Source organism: Aythya marila (genome assembly GCF_965140915.1).
Source record: "Aythya marila genome assembly, chromosome: 6".
Classification (NCBI taxonomy): domain Eukaryota; kingdom Metazoa; phylum Chordata; class Aves; order Anseriformes; family Anatidae; genus Aythya; species Aythya marila.
This window is the reverse complement of record NC_139047.1, coordinates 35,194,822-35,219,036: the sequence shown is the minus strand read 5'-3', so window position 1 is coordinate 35,219,036 and position 24,215 is coordinate 35,194,822. Positions and strand designations below refer to the sequence as shown.

Here is a 24,215-nt window from a genome sequence, read left to right as displayed (position 1 = left end):
CCACTTCCATTAGTAGGCATTAATCACCATTTTATACACTCCCATTCAGCTATCGCTGAAGAGACATTTAGTAGATATACTTAGTTATACCCTATCACACTTTATACGTTACTCAGATCTAAAATAAGTTAATTGTACTGAATTATAATCTAGCTCTTGTATTTACAGGACTTCAGGATCTTACAATGTATTTTTTTTTAAATGCCATCTAACGTGATTTGTTATTTTATGCTTCAATCTCCAATATTTCTGCTCAAATATGTATCACAACATACACAGTAGAGTTATGAAAAATTTATTATTAATGCATGTTTTTTTCCACTGCTGAAGATAGAAGAACTTTGTTGTGCATGTTATAAAATGTTAAATATTAGAATTATTTAAAGTTAATAGGATGCCAAAGAAAATGACTAATAATACATTATACAATTAGATGCCTTTCATATTAGTGAATCCATTAACAAAATAAAATACATTCAAACAGAAGAGTTCTGATTTGCAATTTTTAGCAAGGATTGCCCATGTGTAAAGCTAAATTATTTATTCATTTAAAAAAAAAACAACTGCTGGATACATCAGTCTGCAATTATTTGCATTATGTTTGAATGCTTTATCATGTGGCTCTGATTCAAAAATACGTATCTCTAAGTTGCTTTAGCATCTTCATTTGTGCAAATCACTAAACACAGAAAAAAAAAACAAAACACCATTTTCTTTCTCCAGATTCAGCAGGACAGCTGATGATACCACGAGCTCTTGGTATTGCTCTGTCAGGTGCCTATTGATTATCACTGTTTAACCCAGATGTCCTCAAGTGGAGTTTTACCTCTCTGCTTTGCTCCCGTTTTTCTAGATATTGTCAATTCCTGCCTCGTCCACCTGAACTGAAGCCAGGAATCAGGTAGCTCTGCTTTACATTAAGCAGCTACCATAGCATACTATTTTTCTGAGCAATAAAAGTTATTTTGAAACTAGTTATCCCATCTCCTCAGCTGATGGCAACATCATCCTTGAAGAAAAGTTAGCAAGCATATAGCTTTTCTTACACTAAAAACCAGCTTTTAGCAGCACAGTGACATAAATCTTCCAGACATTTTTCTCCTACATTTTCCTTTACTCTTTGCACCTCTCTAGAAAGGCATGCACCTGACACTGAGTAAAGAAAGTTGCAACAGAAACAAGCAATCTCCTTCTCCTCACATCCATCTTCTCTTCACTGCTACTATCTACTTAATTAAGTCATTGTCAATCTTCTCTAAGCACGTAATGTTGGTTGATAGAAATGTGTTTTGAAATCCCTGTTTGTTTGTTTTTTAATTATCTGATTAGACAGGAAAGAAAGACAGATCTCTGGTATAATACAAGAAGTAAAAATCCAGCAATAGCACTATCCTTTTATTTCAAGAGATTTTTTTCACCTTCTAACAGTCCACGCAATCCAGTCTTTATAACTTGTAGGATTTTAAAAATTTGATGAACCCAATTGTGGCCAAAGTTTGGTTGCATCATTTTAAAACTGGTTTCAGGTTAGAGATATCCCTTACTATGATTTTTACTCAGCTTATGAGAGGTGACGGATGTTCAGAGTCTGAAGAGATTTCTTCCAGGATTTTGGAAAACTATTGCCTCAGAATATCTCCTACCCATATATGTTTCAACATCAATTCAGGCTGCAAATCACGGATGAGCCAGATCTTCCACGTTACATCAGCTGGTAATGGGGAAAAGAAAAGGGACGTAGAAAAAGATTATAAACTAGCAGATTTGGCTGCATCTTGGTCCCTGTTTGTGAAATAGGAGGGCAAAAACACTATAAAATATTTGTCCCATTATATTCAGCACTCCGTATTTTGATTACATCAAATTTTGATGCCGTTATGTTGTATTAATAACAACAGAAATCATACAAAGAAGAGATGATACATTGAAACTAGAACCACAGATCCATAGGTGAATTTCAAAAGGCATCATTCTCAACTCACCCCGAGGTGTTTGCCCACGCCAAGGGTTTTGATTAGGCTTGGATTACTACAGTAGAGTTGGGAAACAAAACCTTTGATCTCAAGAGATCTGAACAATCCTTGTTACTTTTACTGACAACAGACATGCTGCAGACTGAATAGTGTTAACATTCAGATGAGAGCTGAAAACTCAAGTGAGAGCTATGCTACGTTCTCACTTTCAAGACTCTGGTACCATGCATAACTTTGAAATTAAAATACAGTGTGACTACCTCTCTAAGTGTTTAAATTAATATATTTAATAATTTCTACAGTAATAAGTCTAGAGTGAAAAACCAGGCTTACAAGAGAAGTACTTTTTTTTTTTTTTTTTTTAAATATATATTTGTAGTATGTATACATGTATTTACAGAACAGCTGGGTACGCTTTTTCTACACCAGAATTTGTAAAAATATATATATATATTATATATTTAGTGGCCTTGTTTTGGCTACTAAATATATATAATATTTTAATATGCATATAGATAATAGGATTTTTATTTTTTTTAAAGAGACAAGGGTGTAGTCAAGATTTGATTGCTTTGCCTAAATTTAGGAGTCTAATCCTTTCAAAATGTTCTAAGACATCTTGCCTGGCTTCTAGCACCTGATCTCCAAGGGCACAACTCTCCTGTACTTCCAGTGCCAGCCCTGCGATAGTCAGTCTGATACTCAGGATCCTCTCAAGCAACACTAAATACCAACGATCAAGTAACCAAATCAAGAACAAGATGTCCAAAGAATGCATTAAGGGAAGATGCTTTCCAGGACCACAAGAACTTGCTCTTGCAAAAATTCCAGAGTTACACAATAATATATATACATTTTTAAGAATATTCCATTTTAAATTCCTATAAAACAATGACAAAGGTGACTTGAGAATTTCTTTTAAAAACTAACCTATTTTCAACAAGAATTTATTTCTAAAAATGGTTATATTGACAAATGAGACAGGCAATAAGAGAACATAGGTTTCCTTTTAAATGCAAAAGTTTTCAAGGATTGTAAAAGATAGACATCAAATTTTCTCCTTTTATTTTCTTCTTAGATATTTTTCTTTTGAAAGTTTTTCAGATTAGCCCTCAGTGTTGTCAGCATTTTTACCTCTTACTAAAGTAGCTAACAGAGTCCACCAGTGAAATGCATTACCAGTCCCCCCCTATCCTCCATCCCCCAAATCACACACTACTTAAAACATTTGTATCTACCACAGTATTGATGGTTTTACCCATTCTCAGCACCCAGGGGACCACAAATGCCATGACAAAGCCTTATTTTGTGGTGTGGTATCTCCTCGTCCCAGACCACACCCTGCACATCATTACTTAACATATGGTCACATTCACCGTCAGCCCTTTTTGTTGCAGACCCTATTGTAAGTTCATCTTTGTCAGCTAGTATTACATACAAGCCACAGAATTACAGATAATGACAACAGGGGAGAAAAATACCCCAAATATTAGGCCATACCATGATCTTGTAAGACCATTGACCATGACCAACTCTAGCTAGGAACAATTCAGTTGAGTTCTCCAGGACATCCATCTCCATGCAGCACAAGATCATCCCCTTTAAGATATTTTGATGCTTGGTCTAATTTATGTGCAGATATGCTTGGCAACCCCCAACTTCTGGAGATTATTCCACTATACCAAAAATCATGCAGTTCATAAGTTTTCCTGTCATAAATTTTAACAGATGACTTGATAAATTACTTCATTTCCTTGTTATTTTGGAGCTCTACATAATAGTATTTCCTATAGCACTACTATCAAACAGCAAACCCCACCAAAAAGTCATCCATGACAATTATGAACACCCCCCAAAAAAGCAATCCCTTGCTACAGTGTGCAACACTATGGTCCTTCTTGGTGTCTAAAAAAACACTTAAGGGGTTATAAAAAATTTCTCCAGCTTCCTGAAGCGTTACTAAGCAAAAAGCTATTGTAACGCAAATAGTGCTGTGGTTAGAAAAGAAATAAAAGGCATGTCTTAAATGCTTGATCATACACTACATGCCATAAAATCCATGGTATGCTTGTGGCTGACCACACTAACCTAGCTGACTGCCTCTTCTGATCCCATTCTACTGACTTACTCATCTCACTGTTGAAAAGAAAGCACATGACAATACCATTGGAAGGAGAAACTGTGCTGCATCTAGGGCTACAGATTCAGAAATTAAGACTGTCAATTCTGATTTTGCTTATTTATTTTACATACTGAGAACAACAACAACAAAAAAATCCTAGTGCTTTTTGTTTGCTTGTGTTTTATTTATTTATTTATTTGTAATATATGACGCACAATATTAACAAAATAATGTAAAACATTGGTTGGTAAAAAAAATAAATGTTCCCATCAGGTTTCATCACCAGACTCAGATTTACAAATCAATGTTTGGGTACCACAGTTTTTTGTTTGTTTGTTTTTCCACCCCTCTGGAAAAATAAGGATAAGATGTGGAAATGAAAATTCTTTTGAAAGCAAAAAATGTTCTGTATCTTAAAATAGACATTGAAACACAGAGGCAAAAGGGAAGAGCCCACACCAGTTACATGCACGTATTAATTGATTCCCCAACTACTGTGGGCTCAATTACAGTATTTTGTTATCAGAGTTTTAAAGCTTGGAAAAAATTAAAAAAAAAAAAAATCTTGGCTACAGCTTGGCATATGCAGGTCTTAACCCAGAAACAAGCTGTTTTATAATTATTTCTGAAAATTGCTTCAGTCCATTTTATTTTCTGTGCTTGCCTGGGAAGTGTGAAAAGGAAAGAAAAACCTATTTTTGACTCGAGGCTTTCAAGACATTTTGGTTCTCAGCTAGCAAGTAACCCAGTTTGAGCCTGATATTTCCGAGATGAACTTTGGACCACTCTGCTGGCTTCGCACTAAGGCTGGCTACACGCGTAACTGCTCGCGGAAGTGAGGAGGGCTTTGCTGCCTGGGCTGTACGTGATCACACAGGCTGGCAAAAGCAGAATGTCACCAAGGCAGAGGGTAGCTCCGAGGTTAGGTCCTACCCAAGACACAATCATGTCTTTCTAGGCATACTCACATATGTCTTAAAAATGCGATCGATAACCTCCTAAAACTTCTAAAAATGCACGAGATGGCAAGACACAATGGGAAACCACAGCAATGCAAATACACGAGAAATTAAGGACAAACAAAAAAGGAAAACGATCCTTGTTGTAATTTTAAAAATAAAGCACACAACGATCCTGTTGGACCTCCACATTTGTAGCTGCTCTCTGGAAGCTGGCAGCTGACAGAGGACCTGCTCTCCTCTGGCCACAGAGCCTTTGGCAGCGGCAAGGCTGGGGCTGCTGGCTGCCTTTGAAATGGATATGTTGGGTCAGTGGGAATGCTGGGGTATTTCTGAATGGGGAGTTTAATTCTTTAAAATAATAATAATAACAAAAAAATAAGCTGTTAAAAAGAGCTGCTTTTCTTCCCCCAGTCACCGCTTCCCCCCCACCCAAAAACCAACTCCCCCTTCTAAAACCACCCAGCCCATTTGTGCTGACCCAGCAGGTCCGCTCCAAAGGCAGCTCCAGTCCCGAGGCAGAGCCAGCCGGAAAACCGCCCTGGTTCCTAATAGCCCAGGCTCAGACATATGGTCCCAGCAAGCTCACATAATCAGCAATAGTTGAAAAAAATAAATAAATAAAAATCCCAAGATTTTGCTCCTCTTTTCTCATAGTTCATTGATAAAGAACATGTCAGTAGAGTTGAAGAATCCTGCTGGTTAAAGGTATCATCCTTCGCTGCTCATATGGTCTGGGCTCTTACTTGTCAATTAGATTAATCCAAGCCATTTTAGAACAATAAATATAAGTACAGATGGAATATAAGCATATTGAAGATTACTGTTTTTGACGGCTGTTGTTTATTAAATCAAAAATAATGTTGCAACGAGGATTTTGTTGATATTTCAAATGGAAAGGAAAAGTAAATAGGAATCAGATACTCCTTAAGAAAAAAACAACCCTCCAAAACAGCCCATGGGTAATAAAAAGGCAATGATTTTTCTTACAATGCCACCTATGAGCTACCTTTAGAGAGGGGATATGGCACCTATAAACTCAAAACACTAGGTATGTTGAAATCCATAAAATTTCCAATTACTGCTTCAGGATTTATTGTGCACATATGGAAAATAATACTTGTAAAAGAGAAAGGGGTTTGTGCCTGGTGCTGTCAATACTGTGAAGGATGGGGTGATTATAAAGCAAATTAACAATACTTTTAAATGTGCATTCACTTATCTTTCCAATTAAATCCTTGTTAAACAACTGCACAGACAGTAATGGTGCTTCTGCAAAGCACTGATCAAGACAGTTTTATTGTAATTTTTACTCTGTAACAATTAATCAAGTAGGCATTTTCTTTATTATTAAATTATTTAGTTAATAAATATTCGCAATCAGTTCGTGTATTTGTGGTTTACATTTTACTTTTAATTTTTCTTAAACTGAATTATATTCCAGGATATTCTTATAGAAGAAACAGAAGAAATATTTTAATCCTTTTTGCCAAAATGTTATTTTTTAACCCAAGGTGATGTCAGGGAAAGAGTAAATTCACCTTTTCCCCCACGGTGTAGTTACAAATTCAGATATTCCATAAGAAACGTGACTCTCTTCACTAACAATATCTAGCCTCTGTAAAAATTCATATGTTTCCCCTCTTTGGTACATAAGTATAGTAACTGAGCAGTAAAAACACAGTAATTGACCTTTGGATGCTACGCGGTATTTTGCAGTTAACGCACAAGGTATTGCAAATGAAATAACGGGATGCAAAGGTCATCTGTACTGCAAATACCAAGCATTTTGCAAACAAAGCATAGGATATAAAGACAATTAGGAACTCTCTTGTATTATGTATGAACCAACACTTGCTGAATGAACCAATAAGTATTGAAATTTGTATTTCTATGGTTAGTTTCCCTGAACATATATGCATTAGGATAGAATCTCAGTGTTTCAGCAATGTCTTATGAACCCTTTATAGCTCCATTTTTTTCAGTTAATTTAGTACTCATGAAAATTGCTTGTTTGACAGTCCTAGAAATTGAATGCCATTCCAACTACCCAGCAGACTAGTGCAGGAGGCATAAAGAACTAAGTTTCTGTCTCCTCATTCACCAAGGGTCTCTGGTCTTCAAATGTGGATGGCAACAGAGGATTTGCTGGAATAGAGATGTGGGACAGCAAACTACAGGGTTTAATGCAAGGAAAGCCTTACCCCATTATATCACCACATGCATCAACGTGACAGCTTAGATCAGAGCAGGGAGCACGCCACAGATTCACACTCTTACATACGAACACCCTTATGGATGAAACCTGTTTGTTTGTTTTTCCTTCTTCTTTCTTTTCTCAAGCACTTTCTGCACCACTGTTAGCATTTCTGATCAGGTCAGAAGCTTGCTTTTGAAAGGCATCTCCCACCTGTCCCCTCTTTCATATTGTGTTGCCATCCTGATTACAGATCTGCTCCCAGGGGCCCTAATGAGCCCTGAACAGCCCCACCTGTGCTCCTCCCACCCTTTGGGCCAAGGCAATTAATATTTTCAGTAGCATCCTTGTACCTTGGAAATGCTACCATGTTCTACATGGCTTAACAGACCTATTTAAGATCATGTACCCCTTCTCCTACAGGTGTGAATTAGAGGAATAGCCTTGGCTATTCTGTAATGCTTTTAACTTATGAGACAGTGCTAAAAATCAGCAACAGTCCTACCGGCTTTTCATTAAACACCCAAAGAATTACTAAGTTCTGCTAAAATATATATAATATTCCTGAAGTTGCAACTATTAGACTTAATATTACGAAAACCATACGAATGGACATCTCTGACTAGCCTTTGCCATAGGTTCACAGCTAGAAATATGAAATTGTTCCTAATTCAGTTTCTAAAAACACATTTCTTTCAGCACTTTTAGACAAAGGAAAGTATGAATGTCTTGATGTCACTAGTGGTCCAAACAACTTGCACTGCCTTGATTCACTGATTTGAAAAATGATGACTTAGAGTTTCAAAAGTGCTGAGAGATGTTATAGCTTGGTCCTCTTATGATCAACTGATCTTTTCGGCTTTTAATGGGAAAATAAATCATAGACAAAAGATAATCCTGTTGCACAGAAGCAAAAAAGGTGTGATATCAATAGACTTTTATAGAAAAAGAAAACTCTGTGAAAGGGATAAAGTAAATAAGGTAGTTTGTTCTGCTGATGTTCCTGTTGTCAAGGTCAAAGCTCTTTTCAGGAGCTGCCTACCTCAAGAAATGAGAATGAAACAAAGTATATTCAGAGAATTTAAAAGTGGAAAAGATATGAAGCTTTTTTTTTTTTTTTTTTTTTTTTTTTTTTTTAATTGCAAACCCTTTCTCACTCCCCCAGAAATATAGAATTTCAACGTTCCTTTTAGATTTTCACTGTTCTTTTTTCTTCTTTAATGATAAAGCTGTCAATTGCTAGTTTGTTTTCCTTTCATATTCACCAGTTTTCTCTTAGTTCATTTTTGATGCTGCAGATGACATTAACTGTATAGAAAAAGGAGCCAAATAAAGCTTTGCTATATTCTAATTAATGACTATTCTAATAAAATGTACTTTGATATGGCAGACAGCCTAGAGTCTCTTCTATGATCTTTCATTTTCAATATGATACATATTATTTATATCCTATAAATGTAGGTGTAACACAATAGCAGAGCAAGCAGAAGAAACAGCCCATTAAGTATTTGGCCTGTATAAGAACTGATTGCACAGTCAATCTCTGCGATGTAAATAGGCTTTTTTAGAACATTTGTTTGCATTTATAATTAAATTAGATTTTCACTCAAATGAAGACTCTCTATTGGAATGTTAACCAGAAAGTCTTATTTAAAAATACTGCTTTCCTAGTAACTTTGTGAGTCCATGAAACAGTATCTGAAATTCGTGCTGTCACACTGGGAGTGACATCAGGTGGAGATCTCTGTCACCCTTCCAAGCATGCACTAAGTAAATCCTGTTCCCCCCATCTGCCCACAGTGTTGTGTGTTTTTTTTTTTTTTTTTTCAGATACATGGAGCTCTTGAGCCATGGCTATTGCCCCAGAGGAAAGCTGATCAGATCCCCTCCTCACTCCTCTCCACACACCTTTTTGTTGCCTAACCAACTCTCTGCACCTACAACTTCCCTGCTGCTGCCTGATGGGCCTCCCAGGTAATCTGTGGATCTGGCTGTTCTGAAATCCATTTAGGGATTAGGAGGGACCATGAAGTGGATATATATCTTCCAGTCAGCAGCCTGGAAGTCAGGATAATATTAGCAGGCTGCTAAAACACACACACACATGCACACACACATCCACATCTGTAGAGCCACACCGTGAGTTAATGGGCTGTTCCCTGCCTGCAGCTTCCTACCTAACAGAGAGAAAGGATGTTATTTAAACAAATGAAACAGCGATCTGCAATTTTAAAGCCATTCTTTGTGCCTGAATTACTTTGTGAAGGTTCTGATTAGCAACCGTTAGATTATTCTTTGGGGATTGAGATGCTGGACTCTCTCCCCTCACGTGGTGTTGGTGTCACCCCTGAGGAATGCAAATGTAGCATTAGGGTTTACAGCAGAGCATCTTTGGTATGTCTGCAAGCATCTACCTGAACAAAGGCTAACTTCAGACCTGGCCAGATATTTGCATATCTGAGATTTCAACAGGCATATAAGGGGGCTTGGCTGGGTAATTTCACCTCCCACTTAAAATCCATTTCATTATGATACAGTATGCATGACTGCTCTAGTTGTTTCAACAAAGACTAACACAAGAAACAATAATTCTCACAACAGATAACATGATAACATAGTGCTCCAGCAGCACTATTCCTCTGAATTTTCTTTGGTCATTCAACAGGCAGTTTACTGCAGGTGCCCTAAGTAGTCAGTGTCAGAGTGGCTTTAATGTACCATTAACTTCACCATTATATATTCATTTTTCACAGTGGTATAAACCAGAAGAAAAAGGTGCCTGGTACCCCTGTGCTGCAAAAAGCCAGCTTAGACTTCTGTCTAGCTTTGCAGTATCAGCCCATCTGTTTTAGGTGAAAACTTGAGCAGTAATGTTAACCTCAAGTACGTTAACCTTTGGATGCCATGAGACATGATAGACAGGACCATTATTTTTATGGCACATTTTTTCCTGAGCAAAGATCCCGGGGAGCGAAGAAGGATAGAAAATCCTGGGTTTGCCTCTCTGTCTCCAAACAAAATACAGTGCACAGTCGCTTGGAAGCCAAGGCAGACTACATTATCGACACACAAATACCCAACAGCCATAAATCTAAGGGAACCCAAGTAACGAGTCAAAACCATGAGCCTGATGATTTATTCAGTCTCACTGAATTTACTGGCATAAATACTGATTCCTCATAAAGCAGCTTCCAGGTTCAGCTGAAGACAAGAATGGTCTGCAGCAGCTGAGGAGGTTGCAAACAGATACTGTTCCCCTGAAACCTTCATCAGAGAGGTAAATTCAGGCTTGAAGGTGGGAGTATTATTATGTGACACCACAAATATTATGAGAATTCTTGAGTCAAAAGCCTTAGTTTATGCATAACACAAAACCAATTGAGGAAGCTGTTTTCCAACAATTACCATCTACAAACAAACAAACAAAACCATATACACTGCATAGTATTTAGCAGTTCTAGTAATATTTGTCAGGTAACTGTGAAGGAGTGAAGAAAAAGTAGGATAAAAAGTTGCAGAAGCTTTGCATTTATCCTTGATTAATCCAAGAGCATAAAGTCTTGAACACAATTTAAGATTTTTTTTTTCTTCCAAATTTCTGAAAAGCTTAATTTGTTTTTCTCATTAAGTGGGATCAGGAGGTTCACTGTCATCAATGGTATTTGCTAAGCAATTAAATGCGAATACGTTTAGTCTTTGCCAAGAGTAGTACACTGTTCAGAGAGGTCAATGTATTTGTCATGTATCCTAATTAGCTACCAATATCAGCTTCCACACCTGTAACAGTATATATTGATCAATGTTAGATTCCTTTAGCTACATCTGTGTACATGTGTACATATGTACATTATATGCGGAATCTAGGGCAATATGTTCATTAAACAAAACCATAACAAAATGCTTGGTTCTAATTCTGGTTCTCAAGTTCCCCAAACATTCATCTTTCTTATTTCCTGGGATCAAATCTTTGCCTTATTGAAATCAGAGGTAGATCTTCCACTGATTCTGTCAGAGCCGGGACTTTAGTTTTAGTATTCCTTTTTCAGTTCTTTTCAGCACCTTTTTCTCTTTGTCTGATTTCCTTTGGATCCCTGTTCTATTTTTAGTTTTGTTTAACTTTCAACATCCAAAAAATCTGCTATTTTTCCTTTTATTCTTTTTTTTTTTCTCACTTTGATTCTTTGGTTTTCTACATATGCTTTGTTTTTGCCACCTTATTTCATTTATTCATTTCCTCCTTTTTTTCTGTTTGTTTCTCATCTCCTGTTTAACTACTATTTTCCTCTGCTTACTGTGCTGTTTTTCCTCTCTCCTAACTGACATTTCCCTCTGTGCAATATCTTTCTACCTTCCCTTTCCTCTCTTTTCCAAAACACAGCTCATCATTCTATGCCACTAATGTATAGCAGATTCTGAAATTCTGTCATCTGAGACAGTTAAATACTAAACAAAACATTACCAGGGTGGAGGAATCACTTACCCTGATTGACAACAAATCGTAACTTCTGTATTGTTGCCAGATTGCCGCTAACTCTGTATATTCCATCAACTTCTAGACCTGAAAGAGAAACACATATTTCATTTTAGATCATATAAGTATTTTTCTTTGTATGTCTGTCAAGAAGCCAGAAGCGCCCTAACAAGTATGAAGAAGTGCAGTGCAGTGAATGACTGAAAAATAATCCACCTGACAAAAACTGAAGTGCCTCCTGCCTGATTACAACAACAATGAAAAATAAAAGCGGTAGATTAGCTTAAGTGAATACAAAATACCTGACTGTAATTATCTTGTAATTCTGTCAGCAGAATACGATTCTGCAAAGGTATTTGAGTGTGACGGGAAAGGAAGAGTGAATTAGCTCTTGTGTTCATAGAGAAGGGCTGTTTGGGATACACACGACAGTATGTTAGCCCTGCTGAAACGCGGGGTGCTTCTACTAATAGCTTGTATTAATGGGGGAAGCTTCTCAGTCTGGGGCCTGGGTTTTTCAGATGTGAATTTCTGAGGCTGTGACCTTCTGAAATGAAGTGGTGAGATGCCCACTCTGAAATCATGACTTGTGTGAGACTATACACAACTAAAGCTTCTCTACTATATTCTTCATAGCAGATCAGACAAGTTTGAAGCTGAAATTAAATATCCCAAATAGCATATGCCCCGGAGTGCATTTCTTCATTAATATAGGCCATCCTTTTCAAGGACAACCTGACAGTCTTGTTTCTCCCTGCATATCTACTCAAGGTTTATCTTCTAGGTGAAACTAGATGTCATACTCCCTTTTGTGACATATTATCTCCTACAGCAAGCTCTGCTGATATGACTGTTTAAAATAGCACTTCCAGCCCTGGTTGCATAGCTGTAGCATTTCAAAGCACATGGGAACTGCTCTCCTTTCCTTGGGGAATTAGCTATTGTGCAAACAATGACCAAATCTGCATGCTTAAAAATTGAAAACACAAAACTGTACATTGTCATTCCACATTTAAGGCTTGCAAGTAAACAAGAAACTAAGAGAATCTACACCAAAAAGTTTTTTTTTTTTTTAAGGCTACTCATCACTTAGAACACAAGTTTTAATTAGCTTTTGGCAAACAATTTCAGAGAAAGCCTTTCTCGTGGAAAATGTTAATTTGTCAAAACTAAATATTTTCAGGAAATATTTCAATTCTGACAATGTGTCTAGTGGGAATTTTTCTTTTTTCAATTCAGGGTGAGGAAAAAGGAAAAATGGAAAGTATAGGAAAAAGTGAAAACAAGTCAAAAAGCAACTCAGAAGCCCAGTTGTAATTATACTTAAACAGGAGGGAGCTGAAGTTCAAGTCCTCATTTCAAAGATACTTGCATCATGCCTTGGCAGATGAGTGCCCCAAGCAGCAGAGTCCAATGTTTGGAGGTAATGTCACTATCTTGAGGCTTTTTAAAAGATTTAATTTTACTTTTGATTCAGACAGAAACAAATTACTGTTGCTTTTTGTTTGTTTGTTTGTTTTTCTCTCTGCAAATTACAGTTCTTATTTTATGTCCACCCTGCAAGGAACTTTCTGATTTGGTTTACAAAAAATAATCTGTTTTAAAGAGGAATAACAATTCCATATTATACATTGGTTATCTATTCCTCTTATTAGACAATTTTCTACCCTGCACCTGTGGGTATCCTGCAACATAATACTGAAAATGATGATTCATTTCAGGAAGATCCCCTTTGGTTACAGAGGGATAAAGAATAAGTTTATTTAAGAGAAATCAAAAAGGATTTGCCAATCAAGAACGCTTGGAAGTTATCCATCAACTGGATATATAACATATGAGCAAATGGAAATTACTAAAATGTTTAAATAATGCAATTTTATCCTAAAACTGAGGAACTTCATTTCATCTTAGAAAGGGGAAAGTGAGAGAGCAAGAGTAGTTCCTTGTTTAGGAATATGGGACTCCTGTTGGTAAGATTAAGAATTTCATCATGTAAATTGAAGTCTAAACCAAAAAGTAAAGAGGAAAAATAAAACAAACAAAAAAAAAGCCCCAAAACAGAATGTTAACTTTTATTTGGATTTAACTCAACTCAGTTCTCAACCTTTTGGGATATGTGGAAGTGAAAGCAATACATGTCACTTTGGGTGAAATAGCAGTGTCTCGCATTAATAGCATCAATTTGGAACAGCTCAACCCCCTTGGTATGAAACTACATAAATTATCCAGATCGAGTGAAAATGACAAACTATGTTGTAAATTGGAGGATATTACATCTTGCAAAATGATGTGGAGTATATAAGTGAATTATTATTGTTATAAATTTACTTTGGTCCAGAAACGAGCTCTGATTAGCATTTCATTTGGACACTATACAATATGGCAGGGAGAAAAAAATCCAAGAATATCAAGCCAATTATAGTGTTCACGTGCCATCAACTTTCTGCTCCAAGAACTTTGAAAGTTAAGCCAAACCAAACCAATGTAAATTGGTGGATTTGGACATCCTTTTCATGACCACATTATCTTAGCTGGATTGTTAACAACTTATTTTGGAAATCCAATTAGGCGCAAAAAATGAGAGAGGGAGAGAGAAAGAAAGAGATGTCTTTATAGTTCTAATGTCCTGATTTTGTGAGCAATTTTCAAAGCAAATTCACTTTTAAGGGCACCTCTATCAAGAATAAAAACATCACTGCACTGCTGTCAGTGTTTCTTCATGGCAGGCTATAAATACTTAGGGAACAAGATGAAACAAAAGTTGTTCAGAGTTTCCTATCTGGTGCTGGCGTTCAAGTATAGCGGTAAAGAACATTTCAGGAAAAATATTCATTTTAATAAAGTCCAACTGCTTGCTCACTATAGGCTGACCTTCTTGTGCTTTGGAGTGGGTTTTATCAGAAATGAATTACTGGATTTTGCCCTGGAGGGGAAGAATTACCTTATTTGCTTTATATCCCAAGCTCCAACTTTGTTTTTGTTTGTTTTAATGAGGAACCTGAGAATAGCATGGGCCTGCAATTACAAATGGCAGCCAAAAACTTGATAAAGACTTCAATGTTTCCATCCTTCTAAATTTTGTAAAGGTAGAAGAAATGTAAGAAAATGACTTATTCAAGAATACATCAGTTTAACACCCTAACTATAGGCAAGGTTTAGCTTTCATTAAAAATTCACACAGGCTCTCCTGATAAGAAAGTTAAAAGGTAGCCAAATTAAGGTTTGTTCAGAATTCATGAACAATTGATAGAAATACACTCTGCAGAACTGCACTGAAGGTCTTAGAAGAACATTAGTTAAGAACATTTCTTGCACTCCTGTTTTTAGCCAAAGCGGAAACAACCATGTATGCAGGTCAGTGCCAGCTCCAGTAGCAGTTTGAGCTGGAACCAGGCAGTGCAGAAAAAGCATTAAAAACCCAGGCAAAGGAAGAGTTTAGGTGATATCCAAACAAAAGTTGTAAAATGTTAGGCTTTGATACTGGCTGAAGTTATTCTGATGCGTTATGAACTGTCTTGAATGAAATGCTCTCATTAATTCTGTTTTGGTGCAGAGAATGAATCCCTCTCCCAAATCACACTGCGTTCTGCCTAAGCTTAATGAATGTTTGACAACATCTTAAAATTGAACATATAACAGGAAATTCAGGGGGATGAGGGGAAAGTGGCTGGGGTGTTGGTTACATAGATGTTTTTCTCTCTGTTTGTTTTTTTAACAAGATTTAGAACTTGAAACATATCATCTTAAATGATACGAGGTAACTTCCTGCATGGAAACCCATGAAACTTTTACAATTAATGCATCCTGAAGTAGGTGTGGTCCCCAGGCCTGTTAGGAGTTTTATAAAAGAAACCATCGTGCTGGATTCAACAACAAAGTGAAGTACAAACTTGAAAAAAGGCATTCTTTAGTTAGTCCTTTCATTTAAAATCAGTTATGTTCAGGGCAAAAATATTGTATTTCAAAGGAGCCTATTATGCCTTCCCATAAACAGAAAGATCATACGTTTTAAAACTAAAGTATCATTATGTAATCAAGCTGTTGTATTATAAACTATTTTGTGGGCTCAGATGCCCAGGGCTATCTTTACAAATATTTCAGAGGTCATTATCAGGGTATGTTCTCCCTAAAACTATAATTCTTTCCTCCTGTTTTCATATACATCTTACCATAAATACCTGAGTTATAAACATTTTTTTTTAAAGTTTACTAAGGGCACAGAAATGAGGCATGAAGTCATTTAAAGAGGCAGAAGTGTGTGAATGCAGCAAACTCACCAATGGCAAGCTGATGAGAAAAACACCACAAAACAGCATACAACAAAAATAGTTTTACAGAAGATCAATACTTCTATGCCATTAGAAGGAAAATCATGAAGAGTACTAATGAATAAATTCAACATGTTAAAATTCAGCACTGAAAGCACTGCATCTAGATTAGGATACAAAAGGTACCTGGGCTTTCAGGCAAATATAGGAGAAATTTATTTATTTATTTTGTCTGACACAATGGAAATCAGAGATGAAATTGGTGAGAACATCAAACCAAACCTGAGTTACACCACAGAGACAGTAAGAACATGAAGGCATTAGCAGCATACACATGGAATTTATTGTACATACAATGAGGTGTGATGCAGAGGTGGTGTGAGTGGAAGATGGTTGAACCAGCAAACCCGGTACACATCTCAGAGTGAAACGAGCACCAGCTTTATTTGAACATGAGACTATTTGTGCTCAGTGGGGCTTTCAGTGCTGGTGACATCTCTATTCTGCTTTTTGGGGTTGTGCTATGTGGAGTTAAGCATGCCCTTAAACTCCTGAATAGTGGGGCTGGAGACTGACATCAGGATTTGCCCTGTTCTGCTGGAATGAAATCGTAACCACCCTTCTTGTGGGTGCCATACAACTGCCATGCTAGATAGCTCTACCAGCCAGACAAGAATAAACAAACCTAGGAGACTGAACAGCAGGTAATATTGGAAGTCACTCTGAAGAACAGAGAGATAATTGCTGTCATAAAAAAAAAAAAACAACAACAACACCGTTTTCACTTACCAGTGATCATAATATACATGTGTTTTTCATTTGCAAATAAAATATAGAGAAATATTTCAAAATGACTAAGGTTGGAAAGAGTGGCAGAAGAGTTACTCTGATACTGTAAAAGCAGTAAGAGGGATGCGCTCGGAGACTGGCTAGACTGACCTCGGTCCCAGACAGTCTACTTAAATAATTAATTCACGACTCTATGAACAAATAATTCAGAGCAAAATATAATTAATCTTAATCAGCATGGTTTCATGGAAATCAGGGCCCTGTCTAGCAAACCTGTTGCATCTTTTTGAAAGACTGGATTTTTGACAGGTCTGGATGATAAAGACAGTGGTGTTGAAATAGTATATTTGGCTTTCCAAAATGCATTTGACTCAGTACCACATGACATTTTGATTAAAGCACTTGCATTTTATGGAATTAACAGGGCATATATTACATGGATTAAAAACTGGCTCAATGACAGACCTCAAAATGTGGTAGTTAATGGGAGATATCAGTTAACAAGGTCATAACTGGAAGAGCTTGCAAGAGTGGAGCTCTCAGTCCAGTGCCATCTAATACCTTTATCAGAGATATGAGCAACAATAAAAAATCTCTGTTGGCAAAGTAAGCAGATGACACAAAGATCGGGGAGGTATTAAATAATGATGAGGACAGGTAAAGTTACAGAAGGTCTGAATTGCCACCTTAAATGGTCCAGTAAAACAAGTTTTCATATGGAAAAACACAGGGCACACCCAGCACTCTGGACATAGGTTGCCAAGGACTTGGGGGTTATTTTAGATAACCAGATGAATAGAACCTCCCAGTTCAGTTCTACAGCAAAGAGGACTAATGTGATCCCTTGAATTATTGAAAGAGGATATCAAAATAGAAGAGGGGAAGAGACCTCACCTCTTCACGCACTGCAAACAGCATCTTCAGTAGAGCACTGTATTTGATACTAAGGCAAATAAAATGAAACATAAAATACATTCATTGTATTAAAGAGAGGATGGAAAGATGACCTCTCTACAGGTAACTTTTCCCACGATTTGCAGGCACTGGACTCATGACCTCAGAACTGCCCAGTTGCAGAACCTCTGGCAGGCAAGCCCAAACTGAAAGTAGGATGAACAAGGACTTATTTTTTCTATTAGTTCAAGACTGTATCAGAATTTAGTAAACACAAGGGTAGTGGGGGAAAGAAGGAAGGGAATAATTGTACTAGCTCTTAACAAGCTAAGAAATGAGTCTATAGGAGGTGTCTGACATGAGGTTTGGTGAATCTCTTTAGGAAATTAGCTAATGAGAAATAATCCTATGTTTGACTGCAATAATATCAAGAAGATGAGGGGCATTCCTACATAAAAAGAAAATCTCATTTTTTCTTGTGGTAATAACTTCAAGATGCAATGAAAGGAGAAAAGCTTGACTAAGATCTTATTGTTTTCAAGACCCCGTAGAAACTGTTTAATGGAAGCAATTACAACACTGAATATGAGCATTACATACTGAGAATAAGTAACAAGTGAATATGATGGATGATATACTTTATTCTGTTTCATATCACTTGATGGTAGAATTTCTACTTGGATATTTATATACAAATAAATAAGGGTAGCGACAGTACAGAGCGAGTGCAATTTAAACTAGCACACAGTTCACTGCTATGCAGGGCTGCTGTTTAATGCCTAAATCAAGCTCACTCTGTATCCGTCTTCTCTATTGTGTTTCTCTGTCTTTGACATTCAAGAAGTTTATGTTTTAAAAACCCCAGGAACAAGAAGATGTACTCAGAAAGCTCCCTGTAACAAGAAAAAAAAACAAAAAACTAGGCTTTGAAGCTACTTGTTTTGAATGAAACCATCGAACATGCAGCGTGCTCACTGTAATTTTGCCGTTACTTCCAATATATACTTTTGCCGTTCCGATAGTCCTGCTTCTTGCAGCTAAACAAAGTGACCTCATTGTTTTCCACTGTATTTTCTTTTAAACATTGGCTGGGATGATTGAGATTCAGGAATGTGGGAAAATGGATTCCCAAGCCACGTCCATCCCCTTTAATTCTGAGCTGTAATTTTTGGCTTGGCTTGAATCACAGTCATCACATTTCAGTCTGAATCTCTCTGTAAAGTGATCTTTCTTAAACATTTCTTTCACTCATCATGGGATCAGAAACAAAGCCATTCTAGTCTTTCAGCGAAACACTTACAAACGTCTTTTTACAGCGACTCACAAGAGCTGAATTTCCTTTAAAAATGTTTGAAAAAGAGGAGGTTTTCATTGCCTGATTGTCCTCTTTGTGAATCTTGTCATCTGTATGCCATGAGCTACAGCTATTTTAATCTGTTTTTGTTTGCAATCCATTTGGTGTCCGCCCAAGAAAATGCAGGTGATTCTAATTAACTTACTGCTGAAGATGTGGAAAAATCTCAATTGTGCTACAGAAAATTATACACTTAAAACCTTCCCTCTATTATTTATAACGGCTTATTAATGAAAATGATTACATGAATACATTTACCACCTGATTCATCTTTGTTCAATTTTTAAATCAACAAGGTTTATGCTAAAGGGGAAAAATCCCTACCAAATACAGACCTCAAGTACACACATCACTCACTGGTTTAAATGGAATGGCAGTTAAAAAGAAATAACATCGTCTTACTTGATGCAACTCATTATATATAATATCTGAAATTAGCAAATGTTTGGAAATATCCATTCTCTCTCTGTAACACATTAGTATTTAATTTTGTGGATTCTTTTTGTTTGTTTGCTTTTGTTTTTGTTTATTTGTTTATTTGTTTTCTATTTTAATGCCTCCTTCACCACTCCTAGTTGCTCTCATTTGCTGCAGTTACTACTTCTCATGTTAGCAGGTCCATTCTGACCAACACTTGATTTATCTGAAAAAAATTAGAATATCTATGGTTCCCTGCTACTTTATCAAATATACTTTTTTTTTTTTTTTTTTTTTTTTTTTTTTTTTTTTTTTCCTTTCTGCTTTCTGATTCACAAATAGTCTTTCAGGAGTATCAGAAGTCTTCAGAAGCTGAATGTTCTTTCACCTGCACTCCTTTCTCTTAGGATACAAGCAGCTTCATGTTCCCAGAGATGTGCAGCTTACACTTAGCCATGTGGCATCGTGGCCATATGGCACTACAGGGGCTGACAGAAGGGGATTTCAGGTAGAGAGGTCTGAGACATTTTTATGAGGGTCATTAAATAAGACTTTAAAAAAAGACTTTAAAAAAGACTTTAAATACTAGAACTGATTTTTCTTTTCTGGTAGGTAAAGCTGCTAATAGCAGTTTACCACCTCCCATCAGTTAGTATTTCTATTATTCCATGCCATGCAATATCTGCTATATATATACAATACAGTCTAATATGAATGTGATGACAATGTGGATAATGTGGTTTATTTTGGGGAGAATGAAAGCCGTAATAAAGGTTATCATTTCAGGAGAAGCTGCTGATGGAAAACTCATCCACTATCTGACATGCTCAGAACAGCTGGGGATGTAATGTTGAGTGGAGGGGAGAAGAGAGCCAAGGTATTTTGTGTGTTCAAGAAATATATACAACGCTGCCATTTCTTACATCCCAGCTGTGCCTGTTAACTTCTGGAAACATGTAGAGCTCAGCAATAAAGCATACTTGACTGATATTTACTGCAATGTGCATTATAAGACATTTTCTGTCGCACATTATGTTCTGAAAGAGTTAAGTAACATGAAAAATACAGGCTCAAGATTATATCTGTCATGGATGAAAATACTACATTTATGCCTCATTGTAATCCATTCATTGGTTTATGGACCCTGAGCCCTCCAGGGAGTGTCACAACTCCACATGATACTGCTGAGAGCTGTATTTTGCTTTTGGATTTCTGATTTAGCTGAAAGAAGTTTAAAAACACATGTAGCCTGACAACTCCCTATTGGCTACACAACTGAGGAGGGTCAAGAGCATAAACTATTCCAGCAGAAGCCAGCTGTAACTTATGCTCACTAAACTGGCTGAGGATCTGCTTGTTACAGACAGTAGCATACGAGAAATTTATGCATTTTGCTAAATCCTCCCACTTTGGTTAAACTGTGCTTCATTTGGGGATCCATCATCACCAACATCATGCCTGTGTTTTTTGAGCAGCATCAGAATACTAAGGGAAATTGCACTTGGGGGGTCTAACTCCTCACTTAGGACTATATGGGACTTTCAGTCAGGTCCACTGACATCAGTAGGAACTGTGGTTAAAAGCTAAGGGACAGACACAATTCTCCAAACATCCCTTACTCCCAATGCTGATTTTAAAGAGAATTTAGTGCACAGTAGGGACAAATCTTTCCACATCTTTCACAATAGTGAGAGATTAAATTAGACCTCGGCAATGTCACCTCCCCATCCTGACCAGCACTGCTGCTGATGGGACTTTTAACGGTTGCAAGTGGAAGATCCATACATTTGGGCACACAAAACCTTCAGCCAAAATGGGTAAGGAATTTACATTTTCTGGACAGCAGTACCTTTGCTTGGCAGAGATTTTTTATTTTATTTTTTTAAGGATGGTGATAAGGATAGGAAATTTAGGATGGAATAGAGATGTTTAGAATAGAAATATAAAGTCATGGGACAATTTTTATTTATTTATTTTAGATATAGTTGAGGAGTCCAGATAGGCCCTGTATTTGTCTCTCTAACAGCCCCATTTTTACCTGACAGCTATGCTCCGTTCAAGCTTAGATGTCTCAAAGCTATCTGTCTCGCTGTCTCCAGGAGCAGGTCCTGCCTAACCATTTGTGGGCACTTCCTACAGCCATGGTGCTTTGCTGTGGTGTGGATGCGAACACAGTTTATCTGCTGTAGTCCAACAACAGTTAAAGAAACATCAGCGAGGCACTTGACAGCACTTGTTTCATTGCATAACACAGAAGGCTGGATATGTTTCGTATGGTTAGAAATTAGACCAGCTCAATATTTCTAACAGAAGGATTGTGCTAGCAGAACAGTGCTCTAAAAATGGAGTTCGGGCTCTTGTGTGCAGCTGGTAACAGTTTTACTTTTTAATATAAGATTGTAGGCGTCTATCTGTCTATTTGCCTTTTATCTCTAAGTGGGAGAAAACATCTAAAAATTAGATTCTTTACCCTACAGCACACTATCAGACACCTGTGGGTGTTACAGTCCATGCCTGTGTGGAAAACTCAGAGGCTTTCTTGGAAGATAAGTGTAGATATGGCTATTCTTAGCATTGCATGTCTGGCTAACATATAAATGTGATAATACAAAGGTGTGTGTGTATGTACATGCATAGATAGCTTCTAATTCGTGAATATCTTTCCCAGTATACACTGCATGCATTTAAAGACCCGCTAATGATTGAGATCATGGAGTTCCACTGAACTCTTACACCTTCTTCTGCATGATAAACCTCTAGTCTGCAACTTCCCTCAATAAGTGAACAAAATTGTTCTGTTTTTGCAAAAATCATATTTAGCAAACATGACTTGACAAATACAACTGTCACTATGAAACAGTGACACTAAGCAGTAATATGTCAAAAGACTGAAACATTAATTTTAACATGACACAAGCCCATCGTGCTTACATATTTTTCCATTATTTTTTCCTCTTAGCTGCAGGACTCTACAGTTCTGTATTTTATTTCTCCTGTCATATGGGACATTAGCTGTCCCAAACAGGCTCAGGTCACATAAAAGACTTTTTCTGCCTCCATTTAATCTGGACAAAATCTGAACTGTCACCAAGGCAATATTAGGTAAGAAATGCAGTCAGGAGATCTACCGAAACCACAGAAATCCTGAACTGGGTTACAAACAGTGGTGAGTATCAGAACTTAAGAAATTAGTGTATACTTCACCAGTTTGACAAAAGCCACTCCATAGGTCACACAGAAATACTTTTCATTATATAGTTTGCCATCCATACTAGAGTACACTATATTAAAGTAGCACAAAGCTCATGTATGAATTCCTCAGGAGCTCCTGAAAAGAAGTTAAGTGTAGTCTGAAATTACTATCTGTTTTCAGATATTTAAAAAAAAAATAACATAAGGAGATACAAATAACATAACTGAAATGTACCTGAGACATGCAAAGAATAAAGAAAAAACACCGACTTTTCAGAAGAAAAAAGGCTAGATGCTGGCAGCATAATGCACTGGATATCTGTTAGCTGATTTCTGGGTGAAGTAAAGGCATAAATTTGATATTTTCATGGAAGATAATTATTTTAAAATTTGAGGCTACGGGAAGGATTTTGATTTGTATCATTGCCTTTGTATCTTAATTTTGACTGCAACATGGAATGATGTAAGGAAGGTGGAAATCCAATCTCAGCCCTTTTACTAGGGTTCACACAGATCCTCTGGTATTTCTAAAGACTTGGAAAGGAGAAGTTGGCATACAATGTTTTCCATATCTAATTTCCTTCTTTGGTGAAAATTCCAGTAATCATTAACAACATTTACTACAGAGACATCCAAGACAGTTCCAAAGTTTCTAGCACAGACTCTCACTGTAAGCCGTACTCTTTGTGTTTTTAATGTACGACATACCAGAAAACAAAAATGCAAGTGAAATAAAGATAATAAAGGAAAACATTATGAACAATTTCTGGAGTGAAAATCCAGATGCCTCTCAAACATTATATTGTGACTGCAAAATACCTAAAGGGAACATCTCTTTGCTCAGTGATGGTAGAAGGGCACCTAAGCAAAAAGCTCCATCACTGGATCTGCCACCACAGTGAGGATAGCCCTGCAGGTCACAGACCCACACATTAAATAAAGCTGTTTTGAGCTCCTTTGTTTTAGTGGTAAAGCAGGAAAACTGGAGCACCCTTTCTAGAATGTTATCTTTCTGTTCGGATTCAAGTCTGGTTTATGGGTTAGCCGGACTGGAGAATTTGAATGATTTTATTTTCAGTAGTTAATTGGTTACAGTAGATGCTCAGCTTGTTTAAGGCTTAGTCTATAACCTCAGTGAAAGCAATTTTCATTAGAAGAGGTTTTATCTTATCTTTCCACTAAGGTTTATTAAAAATATGTAGCACCTGATAATTTAACACCAACTGAGTGACTGCTGAATTCTCCCCTCTCTCTGCCTGCCTGTCTCATACACACACACACACACACACACAAACAGAGGAATGCTTCTCGACTGCCAAACTATGTGCCAAGATTTTGTTCAATTTAATCTCAATCATATGAGTTAGAGAACCATGAAACAAAGTTTCTACCAAGTACGCTGACAGATTTTTAGTTCTAGTGGCTCCACAGGGCATCACTACAAGTACAGTAAGAAACTTTTCTTATTAAAGATTTTTGAGCTGATCCGTTTTCCATTTAAGTCGACATGAGCAATATCACCATAAAGAACTCAACACTTGCTAACTGATACCATACACTCATCAAAATTATTTCACTT

At 36.9% G+C, this 24,215-nt stretch overlaps 1 protein-coding gene across 4 annotated transcripts in view; it reads right to left on the bottom strand.

Moving 5' to 3' along the window:
* ARHGAP15 (Rho GTPase activating protein 15) overlaps positions 1-24,215 on the bottom strand; it is a 332,136-nt gene that overhangs the window by 94,666 nt on the left and 213,255 nt on the right. For all 4 annotated transcript variants that reach the window (XM_082763341.1, XM_082763342.1, XM_082763340.1 and 1 more), the window contains one exon: positions 11,732-11,809. In XM_082763341.1, the coding sequence (XP_082619467.1) occupies positions 11,732-11,809 (78 nt within the window). The remainder of the gene's footprint in view (positions 1-11,731; positions 11,810-24,215) is intronic.